Source organism: Nycticebus coucang, chromosome 2 (assembly GCF_027406575.1).
Source record: "Nycticebus coucang isolate mNycCou1 chromosome 2, mNycCou1.pri, whole genome shotgun sequence".
In the NCBI taxonomy this organism is placed as follows: Eukaryota; Metazoa; Chordata; class Mammalia; order Primates; family Lorisidae; genus Nycticebus; species Nycticebus coucang.
The window spans coordinates 101,210,045-101,228,974 of NC_069781.1; the positions used below are offsets into that span (position 1 = coordinate 101,210,045).

An 18,930-nucleotide genomic window follows, 5' to 3' on the forward strand; every position below is an offset into this window, starting at 1 on the left:
GCTCCTCCACTTCCTCCAGTGCTGGGAGCCTAATTCACACCTTGTTGTGATGCTGGCAAGCCTCCCATCCCTCAGTACCAGGAATCCATTCTTCCATTAACTGGTTTACACAATTCTCCTGGAACCCTCTGTTTCTTCTCCCTGGATGAAATCTCCGAGCACTTCCTATAGAACTAATTTTAAACCATAATTAAATCCTATCCTTTTAGAACACATGATATACCTTTCCATGGGTACTCAATTAAAACTCACTGGAAAGGAAGACAATTCTATATTAAGACTTCCTTCTTCCCTTTTGAAGCCCCAATTTTCAAGCATCATTAAAAAAGAGAGCAAGATATGATGCAACTGACTGACCACTGCAAAAAGGCTCCCCTGCCAGCCTGAGTGACAGGTGAGTGGTGCTTTCTCTGAGGACCACACTAGACTGGCAGCTGGGGGCCTAAGACCTCTAGTACCCATCTCCCCTTCTGTAACAGAAATGGTGTCAACCACATCTTATTCCTACTAGACCCACCTTCCCCCTATGCTTTCATATTAAAAAAACAGCTGACACTGAGAACAGGTGACACAGTAACGAGGTGCCACGGATTTGGGGGAAATCCTCAGGATGCTACAATGGAAAGGACACAGCCATGTAGTCTGAACTCTACTCTACCACAGCTAGCAGAAAGTGAGACTAGGACCCACATTGTACCCTTACGAGGCTGACACCAGCCAGGGTTATCCCAAGGATGAAAACATGTGCACCAACATACCAACCATCTTAAAGGACTCTGCAGCAATTATTCTGTCCACCTTTAAAACTCACAGGAACTATGGCTACAGTCCTTCATTTCAAATCTCTCTGATGATAACCTGTTAACGGAATTGATCATCAAATCAAACATATCATTTTGTTTGATTTGATGATCAATCAAACAAATAATTTTGAATTAACTTCCTCCTCACAAGATGCTGGGAACAAAAGAATGATGATACCTTAGGGGGCAGGGCAATCTGGGGAAGACACACACACAAAACAGTGGGGAATCTTCATGCTGGATGAATGTGCCAGGGAGGAATTGCCCCAGGAGTTTGCAAGAGTGGGGCAAGGCTTTGACACGTGAAAGGCTCAGGAATAACTTCTTGGGGATAATGAAATATAAACCCAATTTACCGAGAAGTAAACAGGAGGGCCCAGCATATCAACACTGCAGATCCTAATCACCTGCACCCCTGAGGGAAGCACCAACCTGGCAAACCACTGTTGTCACGAGTGGACGCCCTTTCTGCCCTTTCCTGGTTATTCTCCATCGGTCCCATCTGTCTGTCCTCCCCCATCACCCAATCTGTTCTCTCTTCCCCTCTCTCTACACCACCCCGGCTGGCTCCCTACAGGTGGTTCCTGTTCGGTTTGGTTAACAAGAGGCACTGCTGGGAGAGTGGAGGCAGGAGGAGACAGAGGTCATGGTGTTTCTTCCCCAAAGTGGCATATGCTGGTGACACTCCTCTGTGGCTCCCACACAGCCCTGGGCCTGGTGGCATCTCCCCTTCTGTTGCCAGACAGTGTGTACTTGACCATCCAAGCACCTGGACCTGGACCATAAGAAGGGTCCAGTTTCCTGCCAGCTCCAGACTGCCATACCTTCATTTTGCACAGTACCCTCCAATGGCCCCATCCGTGCTGGCTCTACTGGGGTGGAGTAGCACTTGCAGGGAGGATTTGATGTGGCCTAGACCATGACTGTGGCCCAGCATGGTGGAATATAGAGTAGTGACAGAGACAGAGTCCCAGCCTCCACACCAAGGACGGTGGCGGAACTGGGGGCAATTTCAGCCAGAGAAAGAATTGCAAGCAGCAAACACTTAGTTTGCCCACATCCCTGGAGACGCAGGGACACACCATCTGCGCTATCTGGACAGCCCTGGGACTGTCCTCTCCTCTCCTCTGTGTCCTTCCTGGGGATTCAGCTGAGTGTACAGTGAGAACCAGGAGCTAGAAAGGGGGAAGGGGCACTCCTGACCACTGCAGGGAAGTGGGGGAGGCTGGAAGGACCCACCGGCAGTACAAAGTCATTAGGAGTGGGCAGGACAGGCCAGAAGGTTAGACTGTAAGAATGAGGTAAAAACAGCAATTACTGGCCCAGCAGCTCCTGTTGAAGCCACACCATTTCAGGGCTAGAGGACTCTGATGGGAGTTGTTACCCACAAGATTACAGAGCCAAGGGGCTGGGCAGGCAGAGGTCATCAGCCATCCCTTCTCAGAACCCCTACCAGGCAGACACCCAATATCCACACTGTGTTGCTGACCACACCACCTCCCACCAGACCCTCTGATGTTGGCCAGCTTCCAGCTCTTTCTACTCCCTCCCCCCAGCTCCCAGCACTGGCCCCCACTTTGGCATTCTAATGTTGCCCAAATACGGCTATCCCCATCCAACAGATCATCCTCACATGTTTACAAACCACGTGCCAAAGCTAAAGGAAACTGACTTCAGAGCCAGAGAGGCTCAAGTTTGAATCCCGGCTCTCCCACTTAACTCATTTTGGCAAATTAAATTATTTAATCTCTTTGAGCCTTGGTTTATTCATCAATAAAACAGAGCAGGGGTTACCAAATTATGGCCCACAGGCTACATCCAGACTGCTGCCTGTTTTTATTAGAACACAGCCACACCCAATTGGACACATGTTGTCTGCGGCTGCTTTTGAGCTAAAATGACACAGTTGAGTTATTGCAACAGAAACCACGTGGCCCACAGAGCTTACAATATTTACTACCTTTACAGTGAAAGTTTGCCAAGACCTGAAATAGAGGCTTCCCATGAGGGGCCAGTCTGAGGAATTAAATGCAGCAGTATCTGCAAAAGGATGCAGATGGTACCTGGCGGCATGGCTAAGGCTGGGGTTCCCTGACTTCTGCCTCCTTTGAGCTGCCCAAAGTCTACTGGTGTCTCACTGACCAGAGCCCTATCCTGTCCCAGAGGCAGAGAGACTTCAGAGAAAACGGAAGTACCAGCACTTCCCTGCTGTGGATGTTCGATTTCCATCGTATGGATGAGAACCATATTTCTTTTTAATGCAGTCACAAGTAGATTGGTTCCCAGGACGTTTATGAATTAACAAAGCTCTCAGGTCGAGCACAGTAGCTCACAGCTATAACCCTAGCATTCTAGGAGGCCAGGGCAGGTGGATTGCTGGAGTTCAGTAGTTTGAGACCATCCTGAGCAAGAGCAACCTGACACTACTAAAAACAGAAAAACTGAAGTAAGAAGATCACTGGAGCCCAAGAGTTTGAGCTTGCTGTGAGCTATGATGGATGTTACAGCACTCTACCCAGGGTGACAGAGTGAGACTCTGTCTCAAGAAAAACCTCTCAGACTCTTCTCCAAATGGACACTGGCATGCCAGATCTTTCTGCTGCAACCTTTGTGCCTTGTTTTTTCCCTCCAACTTAACTGTCTGGCTTCATCTTTAATCTCTAATAAATGTAATCATGTTGGGTTCGGTTCATCCTAACAATTTAATGGGAACCTCACATTCATTTATTCAAATCACTCATTCAAATGCTCACTGAAAACCTACTTAGGGCCAATTCACATGCTCAATGTAACAGCAAAAACCAGGTCAGACATTTAGATCATAGGAGCCTCCAGCCAGTCTTAAAGAAGAGAATGACACTTTAAAGTAATTAATACAAATAGACATGTAATTACCAGGGTGATAAGCATGGAGAAGGAAAAGCGAGTCAACATGTCAGCTGCCACCCCAAGGCCAGTGTCAACTGCACATCTGACCAGCAAGTTCTTCAGGTTGCACTGGCAGTGCCACCCAGACCTCTGGGACAGTCAACACAAGCCAGAGTCAAATAGCAACTGCCCTAGAGCCCACACCATCTGGCAGCCCATTCTCTTCCCTCCCCAGTTTTTTTTGTTTTTGTTTTTTTGAGACAGAGTGTCACTTTGATGCCCTTGGTAGAGTGCTATGGTGTCATAGCTCACAGCAACTTCAATCCCTTGGGCTGAAGTGATTCTATTGCCTCAGCCTCCTGAGTGGCTAGAACTATAGGCACCAACCACAACATTCTGGGGTATTTTTAGAAATGAGGTCTTACTCTTGCTCAGGCTAGTCTTGAACTCTGGAGCTCAAGCAATCCACCTGCCTTGGCTTCCCAGAGTGCTAGGATTATAGTCTTGAGCCACCGCACCCAGCCTATCCTCCCACTTTTGAACAACCAAGATCAATACCTTCTCTCAGCTCATTCCACAGGAAGCTCAGTGGTATTCTCCTTGCCCACAAGGGCAGGCCCCTCTTTGCCTGAACCAGCTCCAGCCCCTACACCCATTAGTTAAGACTTGCCTGGAGAAAGGGGGGATTTTATCTCACAGCAAACGTTCAGCAAAGGCTGGAGACATTTTTGGCTGTCACGATGGGATTAGGGGGGCTGTCATTAGCGGTCCAGTGGGTAGAGGCCACAGATGCTACTGGACATCCTACAATGCACAGGACACCCCCACAACAGAGACTTACCCAGACCAAACCGTCCCTTCTGTCAAGGTTGAGAACCCCTGGCTCAGAGGAAGCAAGGAAGGAAACCTGCACTGGATGCATCGTGTGAGCCAGCACTGTGCTAGACATTTTTAACTTTTTAAAACCTCCCTTCCAAGACAGTAACCGGGGAACAGGTCACAAAATGAGCTGCACCACAGACCACCTAATTTCCAGACATGGCTTAGCAGTTTGGGAGTCCAGCCATTGCCTCCATCACGCTAAACATACTGTTCAAGACTGATCATCTTTCTGAACCTCGGTTTTCTCATGTGTAAATTCTGATACCCACCTCCAGTTGCTGGTCTAGAGTGGGCTCCTAGCAAATCTTAGGTTCCCTATCTCCTTCCTTCACGTCTGATTCCCAGTTTCCTCCAAGGAACATATAAGTAGAGACACACATACATATCCCCTCCTGCACCCACCTGCTACATTTTTATGTCCCTCCCACTCCCAGAACCTGAATGAATGAAGTAATGAATCCTCTAAGTCAGAATGAGCACTCCTTGCCTGAACTCCAAAACATTTTCTCATGCTTTGTGTATGTTCCTTCTTACTTAGGCTATTATTGTTAGCTGTGTGGAAGTTGGTGTATTCAGAGCTTGTTGAGATAAAGGGCCCTGCCCAACACCCCAGCAAGTGCCATTTCATTGAGACATTCAATCAACCATTGATGCATGAATAAAGGATGGGACGATATTACGGTTTAAAATGATTGTTTTGTTTAACAGCCTATCTCTGTTGCCTGTTTTTTAATTGAGTATTTCCCTCCTTGATATTCTTACAGAACTCAATTTACAGACCCAATTCCAGGCATTTTCCTTTCAAATGTGTCAGAGCTTAATGTTAATTTTATAAACTAAAAATGCCCATCTACAAGCCCAAAGGAGAAAGAAGAATCTTTTCAAAGCTTTTACTCAGCAGCCATGTTTCTTGAACAGACTAGACCCCACTCTGGGGGGAACAAGGACAGGCACTCAAATGTGTAAGTGGGCATTTACCCACAGCAGCTGGCAGGGCCTTGCCACTAAGCAAATCCTAACAATTCAGCCTTTCAGCCACCAACCTAATAGGCTTTTCTTGGCACGGGCCATTCTGGCTTGGCAAAACATTCATTTTCACATCTTAAATTAGTACGTGTCAGAAATGAATGGAGCCTCAAGATCTGCTGTACGTCCCACATTCTGTAGCAAGCTTGTCCTGGTCAGAAACTCAGATGCCCACACTCAGCTCAGATTCCTTTTCAATGAAGATTCATAATAAAAATCAATTAATTCTTTCCTTTGTCCCATTCCCCATGTCTTATTTGGCTGTCCAAGATGGGTTTTAATTTAAAAAGCAAGCTAGAAAAATGGAATTGACCTTTCAGGGACCAAAGCACACCATACTGAAACATGAATTTCCATGCTGACATAGTCCCAGGTTCCCAGTATCGCCAGCAGGACCATCATTAAAAGGGTTCCTGAGCAGCCTTCCCACCGAGCAGCGAATTCCTGGCTGCAGTGCAGCCGTTAGCTGTCCTTGCTTCCTTGGACGCATCTCTCCCCATCTTCATAGAGCCTCTAACATGATGCATTCCTTCATTCATTCAGGAACCACTAACATGAGGCTCCTCCTGCCCTTGTACCATGGGGTTTAGGTGGCCTAGGAAAGGGGAATCTCTTTAAGCTCTGCCTCCACCAGCTTTGAAATACTCAGCTCAACTCACAGTTAATATGTGTTCCGGAACCCTAAGAATCACCTAAAGAGCCTCCTGAGGGTGCTCAGCACATAAACTGAGTTCAGCTGCAGTGGGCAGGTACACCCAGAAAAATGGAACAGATAAAGTCAGACATGGCAGACTGAGCCCACCAGGCTAGCTGAGCCAAAAAGAGAGAGAGGAAGAGGAGAAAAGGAGAAGAGAAGAAGGAAGGATGGGACTGAGAAGAAAGCCCTCAACCCTACCTTGGCCCCAGGAGGCCAGCCCAGAACGTGGGGAGGTAATGAGGAATGAATGGAGAAAAGGCTGGAGTCAGGAGCACAGATTCAGAAGCATGTTACACAGCCTCTCTCTCTCTCCCTCACTCTCACTCTCTCACTCTTGCCCTGTCTTGTACAACAGCCACCACCCCTCAAGCACTTACTGTGTACCTGGTACTGTGCCAAGCACTTCACACATATCTTGCCAACTTTATAAAGTGGGTATGATGATTAACCCCATTTTACAGATGAGAAAAACTGAGTCTCATAGAAAACTGAGTCTCATGGAAGTCAAATGGCTTTCACAAGATAACAGAGTGTTGTAGAGACAGGGAATCACGCCCACAGCCTTGAACTACTATTCCAATTTTTAGATACATTACTTTACAAACTTCAAATATACAAGGCCTACAGTATGCTCATCTTAATCCTAAGAAAAATAAGAGGCACAAAAAGCCATGTTCTCTGTACCCTGAAAACTCACAATCCATAGAGGGAGCCAAGAATCCCATTCATAAGCTAGTGGTAAGAGAACACAAAGTGGCCAGTTACTTAATCCAAATTGTTAAGGGATACAGGACATCAGGGTAGCTGTGCACACCGTCAGGTCATTTTGTATTTGTTTCTTATTCTCCAGATTTCTCTCTAATGTAGATAAAAATTTCAAGTCATCTGTATTAAAGAGAATGTGATTTCTAAAGATGAGGCCTACAAAAGAATGGTCTTTATTAATTAGTAATAACAGGATCTACTCGTTCCATGCCTGAATCACATTTAACAAAACCAAGTACCTTCATGCTTCTCCAGGATCGACAAGCTTACAGTTCCCTGTCCTCTATTTGCCAAGCGTTCTTACCTCTTTGAGGTAAACGAGGGATAGAGAGGAAAGCACAAGATGATAAAATTTCAACCTGGAAAATATTCCACTTGCGCTAATTCACTTCCTCTCCCAAACAACTGAATCAGATTCCTGCTGCGTTTTGTGATGGAATATGCGACAAAGCCTGGAGTAAACCTTTACGATTCTAAATGGGAACCCTGTAGACACCCTCCATCTAGTCCATCTGCAGTGATGGCAGTGAGAAAAAGGGCAGGAGTGGCTTCAGTTGGCCAGGGCTGGCCCTCCGCATGTGGTGCGGCTGTGTTTATGGGCGACAGAGGAGCAGAACCAAATGAGGAAAGGAGCTGCTCCATGTGCTAGGGCAGGGAAGGAAATGAACAAAACCAACAAAACCACAAGCATCTGCAGCCAGAGGAGCTCCTGAGGACAAACTTGACGGAAGAGTCTGGCGTTACTGACAGCCGTTCCCATGCTGATCGTAGAGATTCTGAGAGGCAAAGCCAACATTTAGAAAGACAACTTTCTATATTCCCATCCCAGGTGTACAGCAGAAACTCCTGGCAGGCTCTGCTTTCAATTATACTGATTTATAGACCAATAAAATATTACTTTTAAGATAGCAAATAACCTTTTAGGGCTTCTCGCCTCACCAAATTCCTAAGGACTGCTTTTTTGGGTATCATGTACAAATTCAGCATCTCTGATGTCAGCCGTTACCTCTATTCTCTGCAGGATACGTATACCCCGTGCACCTAGAGCTGTGTTTTCATAAAGCCAAACAGTTTGTAACTCCCAGCCTATTAAATATTACACTCCAAAGGTTGCAGCCTTTCATCACTTTCCCAGAGACACATATTTCTGCTGCTTATCCATAAACCACAGATGGCAGAAAAATCGAGCTTCACACAGAGGCGGCCAAAGGATTTAGAAAATCTTCTCAAAGGAGGTTGGAAACATTGGAACTGAATCAACACTAAATACTGACCTCTTCTCTCCCTCTGTCCCATCACAGCTCTCTGCCACCTTTTTCTTCACATCACCCATGCTGTACCCACCCTCCCTCAAGACGCAGCCTGGTCCCAGATGGGCGTACAAGCTGTAAGGCAGACACAGAGACGCAGCTCCGAGGAAAATCCAATCCTTTCATGATGGGACTCCCCCAAAAAGGCATTGATGTCTTTCTCTCTATTTTCCTTTCAACTGGAAAATTCTTCACTGTGGGCAATGTGTAAGGATTCTAGTAAGGTCTCAAAGATTCTGACAATCTTTTCAAGTTAAAAAGGAAAAGTTTCAAAAGTGGAAAGCAAGGAACTGTAGACAGAATTGTTCAACAACCGAAAGTCATTCATTCTGGTAGGTGAAAATTTATAATCTCAATTGTAGTTAAGATATTTACAAGCCAGCCCCATTCATCACTATATCCTAAATAAGAGTAATCAGGCAGTTTTGACAGAAAGTAAAATGTGTCCCAAAAGAGAGTCCATACTCAGAGGCAAATTTTCCAGTCAAAACCCATCAGGCTTATGAATATAAGCACCATCAGAGTAAACTCCTCACACACCAGAGATCAGCAGTTTACAAGCATTCATTTGCTCAAACATTATGTTCTCCGTCCAAAGTTGAATGTGTTTAAAAGGAAAAAAAGATGAATGGCATTCTCCCAACCTCCTGACATCTCTGATATTTGTATATTCAGAAATGTCAACAGGTAGGACATAAGAAAAAAGCCAGAATTACACTTGAATGACCAGAAGTGTGATCAGTAAGCCCCACCACCTGTCAGCGTCACCTAAACAAGACCAAAGCCATCAACATGTGTCACTGTGGGTCACGTCCGTCAGGTATCTCTAGAGATTAGTTACTGCCACATGACTGTTCTGTTTTGTTTTGAGCTGTGATTAAAAATAAGGCACAAACTATTTTAGGTTTTAGACCTTTTTCTCAGTAAAAATCCATCTAGCACATTAAATCTAGAGCTGGGATGAAACTATACCTTATATTTTACCTAAGAACGATTTACTTGTTAAGAGAAAGTTAGTTTAAGCCCATTTTAGTTAGATGATATGTACAAAATCTAAATGCCAACTTTTTATTTAATCCTATCATCTCCTAATTGCATATTTGAAGAAATTCATTTAGAAAGTTAACATAGTCATATATTAGATTTATTATAAATAATTGTACTGTCATACCTCCTTTAAGGCTAAAAGGTGATTCATTGTTTTGATAATTTACCCCAACAAATCAGAGTAAACAATTAAATAGCACCTTCCACATAAAGTCTCAAACAATCATACACCAATTCTAACTTAGTCAGACAAATGCTGCTTAATGAAATCAGAAACTGATGGTCATTTAGGCAGTGGGCCCACAAGGCAGAGACCAGACTCTTACATATTACATTATTCAATAGTTAAATAATAATGAAAGTGTTTTGGGAGTTTTCTAAAAAGCTAAACTATTAACTTTGGAACCCGAGTAAAACTATGCCACAGATTATCACCATTCATAACTGCAGGGAATGAGCTGCTTGGAAAAGGAAAGAAGGTTCCAGGGTGTGATTATGACCCATGAGAGTTCTAAGCTCAAAGGGCAGACCTTGCCAGCTTTGGTTGGGCTTCAGATGAAAAGCTTCCATGACGTGTGGTTACTCCTCATTCCTAACCATCCTCTCCAAGGCAGACGCTACACAGGATTGGCACTGAATTGCTGCCTACATTATCTCTCTTTAAATACCAACTTCACTTGGCTTTCAAAAAAGGAAAATTGCCAGATCCTAAGTAGTACATAAAGCAGAACAAGGCAGGCCCAGGGTTCTGGGCCCATCTCTTGCCAATTAACTCACAGCTTTAAGAACACCACTTGACCTGTCCAAACACCAAGTGGACAAAATGAGAAGAGAGGACACACTGGTCACTCAGGCTTTTTCCAGGTCTGAGTCCCTCCCTGTATTCTCTGGGCTGCCCCTCATCAACTGAAGCCACTTCCCTCCTGTCAGTAGGTGACTTCCTTTATCTCATGATCAGAAATGAATTTCTGTCCAAATCCTGTTTCATTTTATTTGGATAAGGTGCTTGGATAGGTTTCATACACGTAACAATTGGCTAGAATGAAGGAGGAAAGTTCCTAACACATTTCCCTGTTGAGTCAGACAACATCATCTTGACCTTGTCCCCCACCACCACTCCCTGCCCCATCTCAGCAGGTATGCAGGAGCCAGTACTTATGCCTCTCCACCCAGTCATCCTCTCCCCATGCTGCCCACCTGGAAGAAACTGGACTGTGCCTTCAAGGGACTCCAACTTTGCTGGGAGGAAAGAGGACAAAATAGAAGAGAGAGTGCTGCCTCTCCTGCTAGAACACTGCATGGAACTGCAGCCAGCCCTCTATACCTCTGGGTTCTGCATCCATGCCTTCAATCAACCTTGGCTTGGAAATGTTCAAAGGAAAACAAAACCCTGCAACTGCATCTGTACTGAACACGTAAAGTCTTTTCTTATCAGTTTCTAAAAAATATAGTACAATAACTATTTACATAGGCATGTACATGATATTAGGCATTATAAATTCTCTAGAGATGATTTCAAAAGAGGATGTGCATAAGTTATACACAAATACTACCCCACTGTATATAAGGGACTTGAGCACCTATGGATTTTTGTGTTTTCAGAGGTCTTGGAACCATCTCCCACAGACCCCAAGGGATGATTATACTCGAATTGACTAGGGCACACATCTCTAAGTTTACCGCGCGTTTCTTGGGACTCTGCAGAGGCATCAATGTTATGGCCAGATGAGAGACAAGCCCAGGGCACAGGGGATTGAGAAGTCAGCTTGCCCATAAATAAGCCCTTCTACCCCCTTGAATGAACTCATATGATACCTGCCCAGGTGGTCCTGGGCAGCACACACCCAGTGCTGCCAGCAAGCAAGCATTCAACCAAACTGCTGCTAACAAACGCCATTATGCCTTCCCTTCGCATCCTGGAAGACTGTTACTAGACCTCCCTAAATTGCATAGCTTTTTAACATCAGTAACCATTGCTCCTGAACAATGCATTTGAACTTTATCTCTCTTAAAACTTTACAGCTTTTCTTATCAGAGGAAACATCTGAGGACATTCTGAGTTAAAATGCAAAGAGGAAAAAAATCACACTCAACACAGTCCTATAAAGATGCAGGAACCTACTAATGAACTGTGGTTCCTATTTCCAAACAGCAAACACACTAGAGCATCTTTTCCTTTTTCCTGGCCGCACAAGATTATCACTATTCTGGGCAATGTCTGTGGCTCAGTGGGTAAAGGCGCTGGGCCCAGATACTGAGGGTGGCAGGTTCTAACCCAGCCCTGGCCAAACTGCAACAAAAAAATAGCTGGGTGTGTGGCAGGCACCTGTAGTCCCAGCTACTTGGGAAGCTGAGGCAAGAGAATAGCCTAAGCCCAGGAGTTGGAGGTTGTTGTGAGCTGTGATGCCACAGCACTCTACTGAAGATGATAAAGTGAGACTTTGTCTTTAAAAAAAAAAAAAAAAAAAGATTATCACTATTGTAAGGACAAACATCAGGTAGATAACAGCAAACCAGCTGACAGATGTACTTGGGCTGTGAGGGCTTATGATAATTTCTTACTTCAGTGAAAATGCCTGTGAATTTTATGACAAAAGAGGAATGCTTTAAGTTTGAATTACTAGCTTCCAATGACCACCCAAACCAGTGTAAAATATTTAATGCTCCATTTCACTTGTTTTGTTTAATGCTGATCTTGTGCTTGGAAAGTTTGGCTGCTGCGCTCATTACTATTCAGCCACAAAGAAGCCAAAAATAAAAGCATTTTTTATTTTGATGAGCTGCGGCCATTACATTCTAAATGTTCATCTCCATCATAGCATCGTTTGTTGAGGACCTCATATATATTTTTTTCAATGTATCTCTTATATATTGACCCATTTGGTCAATCGGCATACATTTACTGATCACCTACTAAGTGCCATACATTTAATTAGGCAAGAGAAATAAAATATGATGAGCAAATCCAAGGTCATGGCCCAGTAGAGAAAGGAGATAATCAAATAGGTAATCACTAGGCAATGTGGTCATGTTGTGGTGGAGAAAAACAGATTATTAAAAATCATATCTTAAGCTGTGATTATATGTCAGATATTTAGTGTCATTGTCTCTAATTCTCACAATACCTTGTGAGGGTGGGTATCTCCTCACTTTCCAAATAAGTGTACTGAGGTTATTCACACTGCACCCTGACTCTCTAACCTCAGTATCTGCATCATCACTGCATTTGAAATCCTCACACCGGCCTCAACATCACAACTGCAAAACTGCATTAGCTTATTCAGGCATCAATCCTCATACTGATCACCAATACCAATTTGCTGGTATTCTGCAAAACATTGCACACTTTGGAGAGAAAGCAATGCTGAATTTCTGTGGCACACCCACAAGGCACACCCTGAAGGAACTTACAAGTCAGCTACAAGGAGCAATACAAGGCTAATAATAATACAAAACAGGACGGAACATGTCACTGGGCAGCCTATGACCGTTGACAATCAGAGTGTCCCAGACAAGTCATATGGCTCCTAAAAGGGAGAAATCACTGTGGAAGGATTTATTAAGGAAGTGGGACTTCACGTCTTAAGATCATGTAAGGTCAGATAATGGAACAGGAACGAAGGCAGTCCCTCAGGAAAGCAATCTACAGAGAGGTGCCCAGGAGGCTCACAGGTTAGGCTGAACAACGGCCAAGGGTGTAACTGAAGCCAGATGGTGGGGCAAGCTAGCCTGCAGCTACCCAACGTGCCAAGTGATAAGAGACAGTAGGGGTATCCTAGGGCATTAAAACAACCCAGTTTAATAGCAGGCAGAGAGAACTGTGTTCGTAAGAACTCTTCTCAGAGACTTCGACATGTGATAGAAGGAGCTCTTTGTTCAGCTTCCTGGGACAGAGGGTGAGACCCTAAAGGGCCTCCTGCAGCCAAAACCAAAGGTCACCAAATAGTCTTCTAAAGTCTTCCCTTTACTGCAGGGACTTGCTTCTGCCTGGAGGGTGTGCCAGCTTAAAGCCAGAGTCACATTATTTGGAATCACAGTAGCGGCCGAGTGCTGTCAGCAACAGGTGTCCCGATGACCTGTTTCTCACAAGGCTTCCCTTCCCAAAGTTGGAAACAGATTCTTAAAGAATATTGAGTTGTAGGTCAAGTTATTATCCTATCTGGAACACCCACATGTCTCAGCCAGTCCTACGGATAATATCTATATTTGTTTAACTCTTTACTGCTGATAAAATACTTTTACAAGTTAGATAACCTGATTTTTACTACTGCCATGAAATAAGCACTAGGTCCCTCAATCTAGAGATAAAGATCCTGAGAGTCAGAGTGGGTACATGACCTGTTCAACGCTATAAAGCTAGCAGGCTGCAAAGCCAGACTCTGGATCAGACTCCCATCAGCTCTATCACTGCCATGACAATCATAACACTTTCAAAAGTTCTTGGCACTTGACAGAGAACTTCTACAGAATTCTTGAGCCATACAGTGACAGCCACACACACACATTCATACATACACACTCTCAGTTTTTCTAAAAATAAAATAATATTAGTGGTAATACCTATATTCTACTTCTTTAAAAACCCATTTTCCCTCCTCTAACTATGGACTTTGGTCGTTCGAACAATAGCGCTACTGACTGCATTTATAAGGTAAGTGAGTGGCTATTGCTCAGTAAACTGCTAAAGATATGCAGGTAAAGTCTCAAATCCTAGATTTTGGTCTGCTTATAATTCACTGCTTAAAGCTTCTGACTAGCTGCTTAGAACAGCCTTGCATTTGTGCCAAATATCTGCCTATTTCCATTTTCTGCCTCTAAATTCCTGCCTCCCTTCCTAATCTCCCTCCAGTGACACATTATGTCATATAAGCAGCATCTTTCCTACATGTCCATCTTGTATCAGGACTTGTTTTCCAGAAGTGACTATATCCAAGGAAGATATAAGTAATCACAGGATTGAAAAACTTTCCCCTCCAAATCCATCAGTTACCCTATTTTTCAGCAAAAACAATAGCAGCTATATAAGATAGACAGGTGTAAACATTCCATTTTTAAAAATTCCTAACTCCTAGTTTTTCAGAGCATTTCTTTCAAATTCCTAGGCCACATAAATTATTTAATAAGTAATTTGTTAATTAGTCTTGCACAGTGGGGAGAAAGCTATACAAAGAAATGTACACAGAGCCAAAATCAAAGCAAAATGCTAGTGACAAATGAGCAAACCACCTCCCTCATCACACCCACGAAAGAAAAATCACAAACTCCCCTCACCAGCCACAGAGAAGCCTCATTTTTTTTTCTTTCTCATAACACATATTCAACCAAAAGATCCTAATGAAAAGGAGGTCAGTAGTCTTAAATCCATAAACCTAAAAAAAAAAAAAAAATTAAATCCATAAACCTATCATCTCATCTTTAATCATCTCTCCTTATAAGAAAATTTATATAATCAGGCCATCCTAAACAAATGGAATCAAAATTTATTTTTTCACCTTTTTTTCTCTAGTCCCAAAGGAAATTCCACATACCACTCACCTTTTGAAAAATCACAGGAAAAAAATGATCGAATCATAGTTTTAACCAGCTATTTCAACCACATACTCTCAAACCTTCATCTCAATATCCATGAAATGTGGTTTTTTTCAAGAGCTTTCCTTCTTACTCACTGACTGAATCTTCAGTATGTAGTAAACTCCTAACACTGGCTCCCACTAATGTTTTCAGTCAATACTAAACATACAAAGAAAGATTCTTTAACAGTAACTTTGAAAAAATTGCTTTCATTCTTCACTATTATTCGAATTCTTAAAAAAAAATTAGTTAAGGTTGGCTTTCATAATTCTCATTAGGTAATCAAGGGTGTGGGGGGTTTTTAATTTCCTTTTCATAGAGAAAAAGGAAGCTTTTCATAGAGGAAAAAGGACATCGGGTATGTATGGAAAAATACCCACATAAGTAGATACATATTGTGTTTGTTTAAAGACCCTTTGGCCTACTTCACTCACAAATGCAAAATATACCTCTGTCAAATTCCGTAAACTGGATTTTAAATATAAAAATGGGGTTTTCTGTTAAAGTAGACCAGAGCTAAACACACTGTAGATACCCAAAGAAAACAGTCATCAGCGCTAGATGCCCCCAAAGAAACCATTCTTTGTTCACCTAGAAATTGGAAGATTTTACACTGGCAATCACAGCTGCTGCAGCAATGGAAGTATGCTCTGAATCCAGATAGCCATATTAGACTCTCATTGATTTGTTAAAAATTTAACATGGTAAATGAAACCAAAGCAACCAGCAACACAGAGTGGGTAATTAAATTTCTGGTTGTAAGAAGTTTGAAAATCTAAGCCCCACATCAACATTTGGCAAATCCTCATTGATAAATAACCTACCAATACTTGATTATGTTACACTGAAAATTCAGAAAGAGGAAAAGTATTAAATTTTTTATAAGCCCATTAATTCGTTTGTACTCTGTTTAAATCACACACAAAAGCTAATTTCAGTTGTAATTATAATCTTAGTGTTTGTCTCATAGTCTCGAAAGGCAAAGACTGACAAGAGTTAGTATAGACAATTAAATCTCTTCTTGATCCACATAGGGTGCCCTGTAAACTAGCAACTAGGCAGCAGCTGCCTCTTCACCCCCAGACCCTCAGATCAGGTGGTTTATTTCCGATTCTTGGCCCTCTCTCCATTAGTAACTCTTTTCTCTATAATATGCGCATCTCTAGGAAGGGGAGGGAGACGCCTGATGCATTTGTTTACCACCCTTGGCCACCAGCTTTAAGCATCCCCACAACCTAGAGTTCGCTTCCAGCACCCCGTTTACCTGCCAAGTTCCTCGCCGGTGTCGTAGTAATCATCCACGTTTTCCTGCCTGAACACGGTCATGATAAACTGTCACGCCTCACCAAAGCCCAGCGCACTTCAGCTCCGCTTCCCAAACCATCACCACCGCTCCTGCACCTCGGTGGGACCCTCATGCATCAGTGTCCAGTCCTTATAAAAAAAAAAAAAAAAAAGAGGCAATAATAATTGACTAGCCAAAAAGGAAGTAGACCTCTCCGATCTAAAACCCGCTCGCTGGAGACCGGTTCTCCGGAGTTGCCCCTCCCCGCGGAGTGGAGAGGCGCACCCTTTGTTAAACCCGCGCCAGGGACGCCCCTAGCCCAGCAGCACCAGCGCGCGCTTGGAGCCGGGCACCACCGCACCCCAATATCGGCGCTCCGGAGCGTAGGGCTGTCTGCAAGGATCAGAACCGGCTCCGGAAGTGACTGGCCTCCCCACCTCCCCTTTCCCTGCACACACGCCCACCCAGCTCCCCACCTCCAGGGGCGCCGCGGAAGAATGAAGCCCTCGCCTGAGAGGAACGCGCCTCGCTGGAAGCATCTCTCTCCAGCCTGCAGCCGCGGTAGCAACCCCGTGCCGCCTCTAGGCTCCTGTGCCTCTCCGGCCACCCTCTCCCCTTTCTGGAGCAAGGCAGTCCCCAGAGGCACATTCCTGGCGACTCCCTCTCGGTTACCCGGCCGACCCGGCGTGCGGCCGCCCGGGGGAGCAAGGGAGGGAAGGGAGCAGCCGGCAGAGGCGCGGCAGCCCGCTCCCGGTCCCCGCACCCCTACACAAAGCGCCTGGCCCGGCCCGCGCCACCTGTTCCGACCTGGCCCGAGGAGCTGGGGGTGCCCCCAGGCTGCGGTCGCACTTCTCCCCGCAGCTAAGTTTCCCTCCTCCTTGGCCTTCCTGTTTGCTCTGGCCGCTGCCCGGGCAAACCCAGCCGCGCGGCGACCGCGAAGGCAAAACCTGGCGGTGGAGCCCTGGGGTGAGGGGGACCGGGGAGCCGCGTGCGGCCACTCACCCGGGCGCCCGGGAGCTCCCCGGGTCCCTCCAGAGCGCTGTCGGAGGCCAACCATAGGCGCCAGTGCCGCAGACGAGCGGGACAGCGGTGGGGGCACAGCGAGGCAGGGAGCCGGGGGCGCGATCCCCCGCAGCCACCCCGGCGCAGGCTCCAGACCCCGCAGCCGTGAGGGTCGCCGTGCCCCCTCCGCGGCAGGAACAATGTCCTGGTAGTCGGCTCAGCCTGGCTCTCCCGCTCCGGCTCTCGAGCAGCCTCTTGGCTCCTCGCCGCCTTCCGGGCGGAGGGCGTTCGACGGGCGGCCAATGGGGACCCCGCGAGCGGGCTGACGGCGCGGCCCACCCACCTCCGAGCTGCGCTGCCCGGCCGGTGCTGCGGGTTCTGCGTAGCGAAAGCTGCTCCTCCCCGCTCCGCGCTCCGGGCTCGCGGGCGCGCTCTACCGCGCACATCCCGCACACACCCACTCGCCCCACACCCACACCGGCAGGGGAGCTAGCGCAGCGACCCGGAACACTAGCGCCCCACCTGTGACACTTCGCTGAGCTACCCTCTTCTCCCTTTCTCGGTCCAGCAAATGTGTTCTAGACAAGGTGCTTCGCACGGGAAAATCACATAAGACAAAACAAATCCCTGTCCTCGGGAAACCTACATTCTGGTGGAAAGGATAGATAATAAATATGTAAGCTAATGAGTCATGTCATTTTAGAAGAGATCTGTTGTCTGTTTACAACAAAACAGGCCAACGGGAGAGAGAACAGCAGGAAAGGAGCGGGCCTCACTGGGCTTCTCTCCACTACTGGTGGTTTAAGCTGGAGTCTGAAGTAAAAAGGTATGCGACCGGGAAGAAAGGGTTGAGTTCTCCGCGGCCCAGCGGAGCAACAGAAGCAGAGTCTATTGGCACTGTCCAGTAGGCTCTTGGCCGCTGATAATTGAAATGCGCTAGTTTCCACCCAGGCAGCGGTGGCTCATGCCTGTAATCTCAGCACTTTGGGAGGCCAAGACTGGCTGGCCAATTACTTGAGCTCCGGAGTTCAGGACAGCCTGAGCAAGAGCGAGACTGTCTCTAATGAAAACAGAAAAATTAGCTGGGTGTTGAGGCGGGCGCCCTGTAGTCCCAGCTATTCGGGAGGCTGAAGCAAGAGGATCCCTTGAGCCCAAGAGTTTGAGGTTGTTGTGAGGTAGGCTGAGGACAGGACACTCAACCCCGGGCCACGGAGTGAGATTCTCTCTCTCCCAAAAAAAAAAAAAAGAAAGAAAAGAAAGAAAGGTGGGGCAAAAAAAGAAATGCAGCTAGTTTGAAATGAGTTGTGTGAAATACAACTCAGATTCCATAACTTAGTATGGAAATGAGAATGAAAAATATCTCCTGAATATTTTTGTATTAGTTGTATGCTCAAATGCGTATTTTGGATCTATTGGGTTAAATAGATTACAGAGGGTGTCCAAAAATACACATTTTTAATAAAAGAAAAAAAGTAGTAAATACTCAAGTCACATTTGACTTCCACCATTACAAGAAGTGCTGGCCATGACTTGTATTCATCATTTGTTATTGGTATGTATTGGGTATTACAATTTTAATACACATTTTTCCTTTTCTTAAAATGTGTATACATTTTGACTAACCTCTGTATATTATTAAAATTAATTTCACCTGTTTCTCTTTACTTTTTAAAA

At 45.3% G+C, this 18,930-nt stretch overlaps 1 protein-coding gene across 6 annotated transcripts in view; it reads right to left on the bottom strand.

Annotated features, from left to right (window-relative positions):
• Positions 1-17,691, bottom strand: part of DAPK1 (death associated protein kinase 1) — a 188,088-nt gene extending 170,397 nt beyond the window's left edge. The window contains exons 1-2 of one of the 6 annotated variants that reach the window (XM_053577437.1): positions 17,600-17,691; positions 16,234-16,403 (exon numbers count right to left, since the gene is read on the bottom strand). In XM_053577437.1, coding sequence (XP_053433412.1) covers positions 16,234-16,295 — 62 coding nt within the window. In that variant the 5' untranslated portion in view covers positions 16,296-16,403; positions 17,600-17,691. Of the gene's footprint in view, positions 1-16,233; positions 16,404-16,539; positions 16,643-16,730; positions 16,991-17,061; positions 17,202-17,256 lie in introns of those variants that run through there. The other 5 variants (XM_053577434.1, XM_053577436.1, XM_053577435.1 and 2 more) reach the window with 5 other exon arrangements.
• Between the last annotated feature and the right edge of the window lie 1,239 nt (positions 17,692-18,930).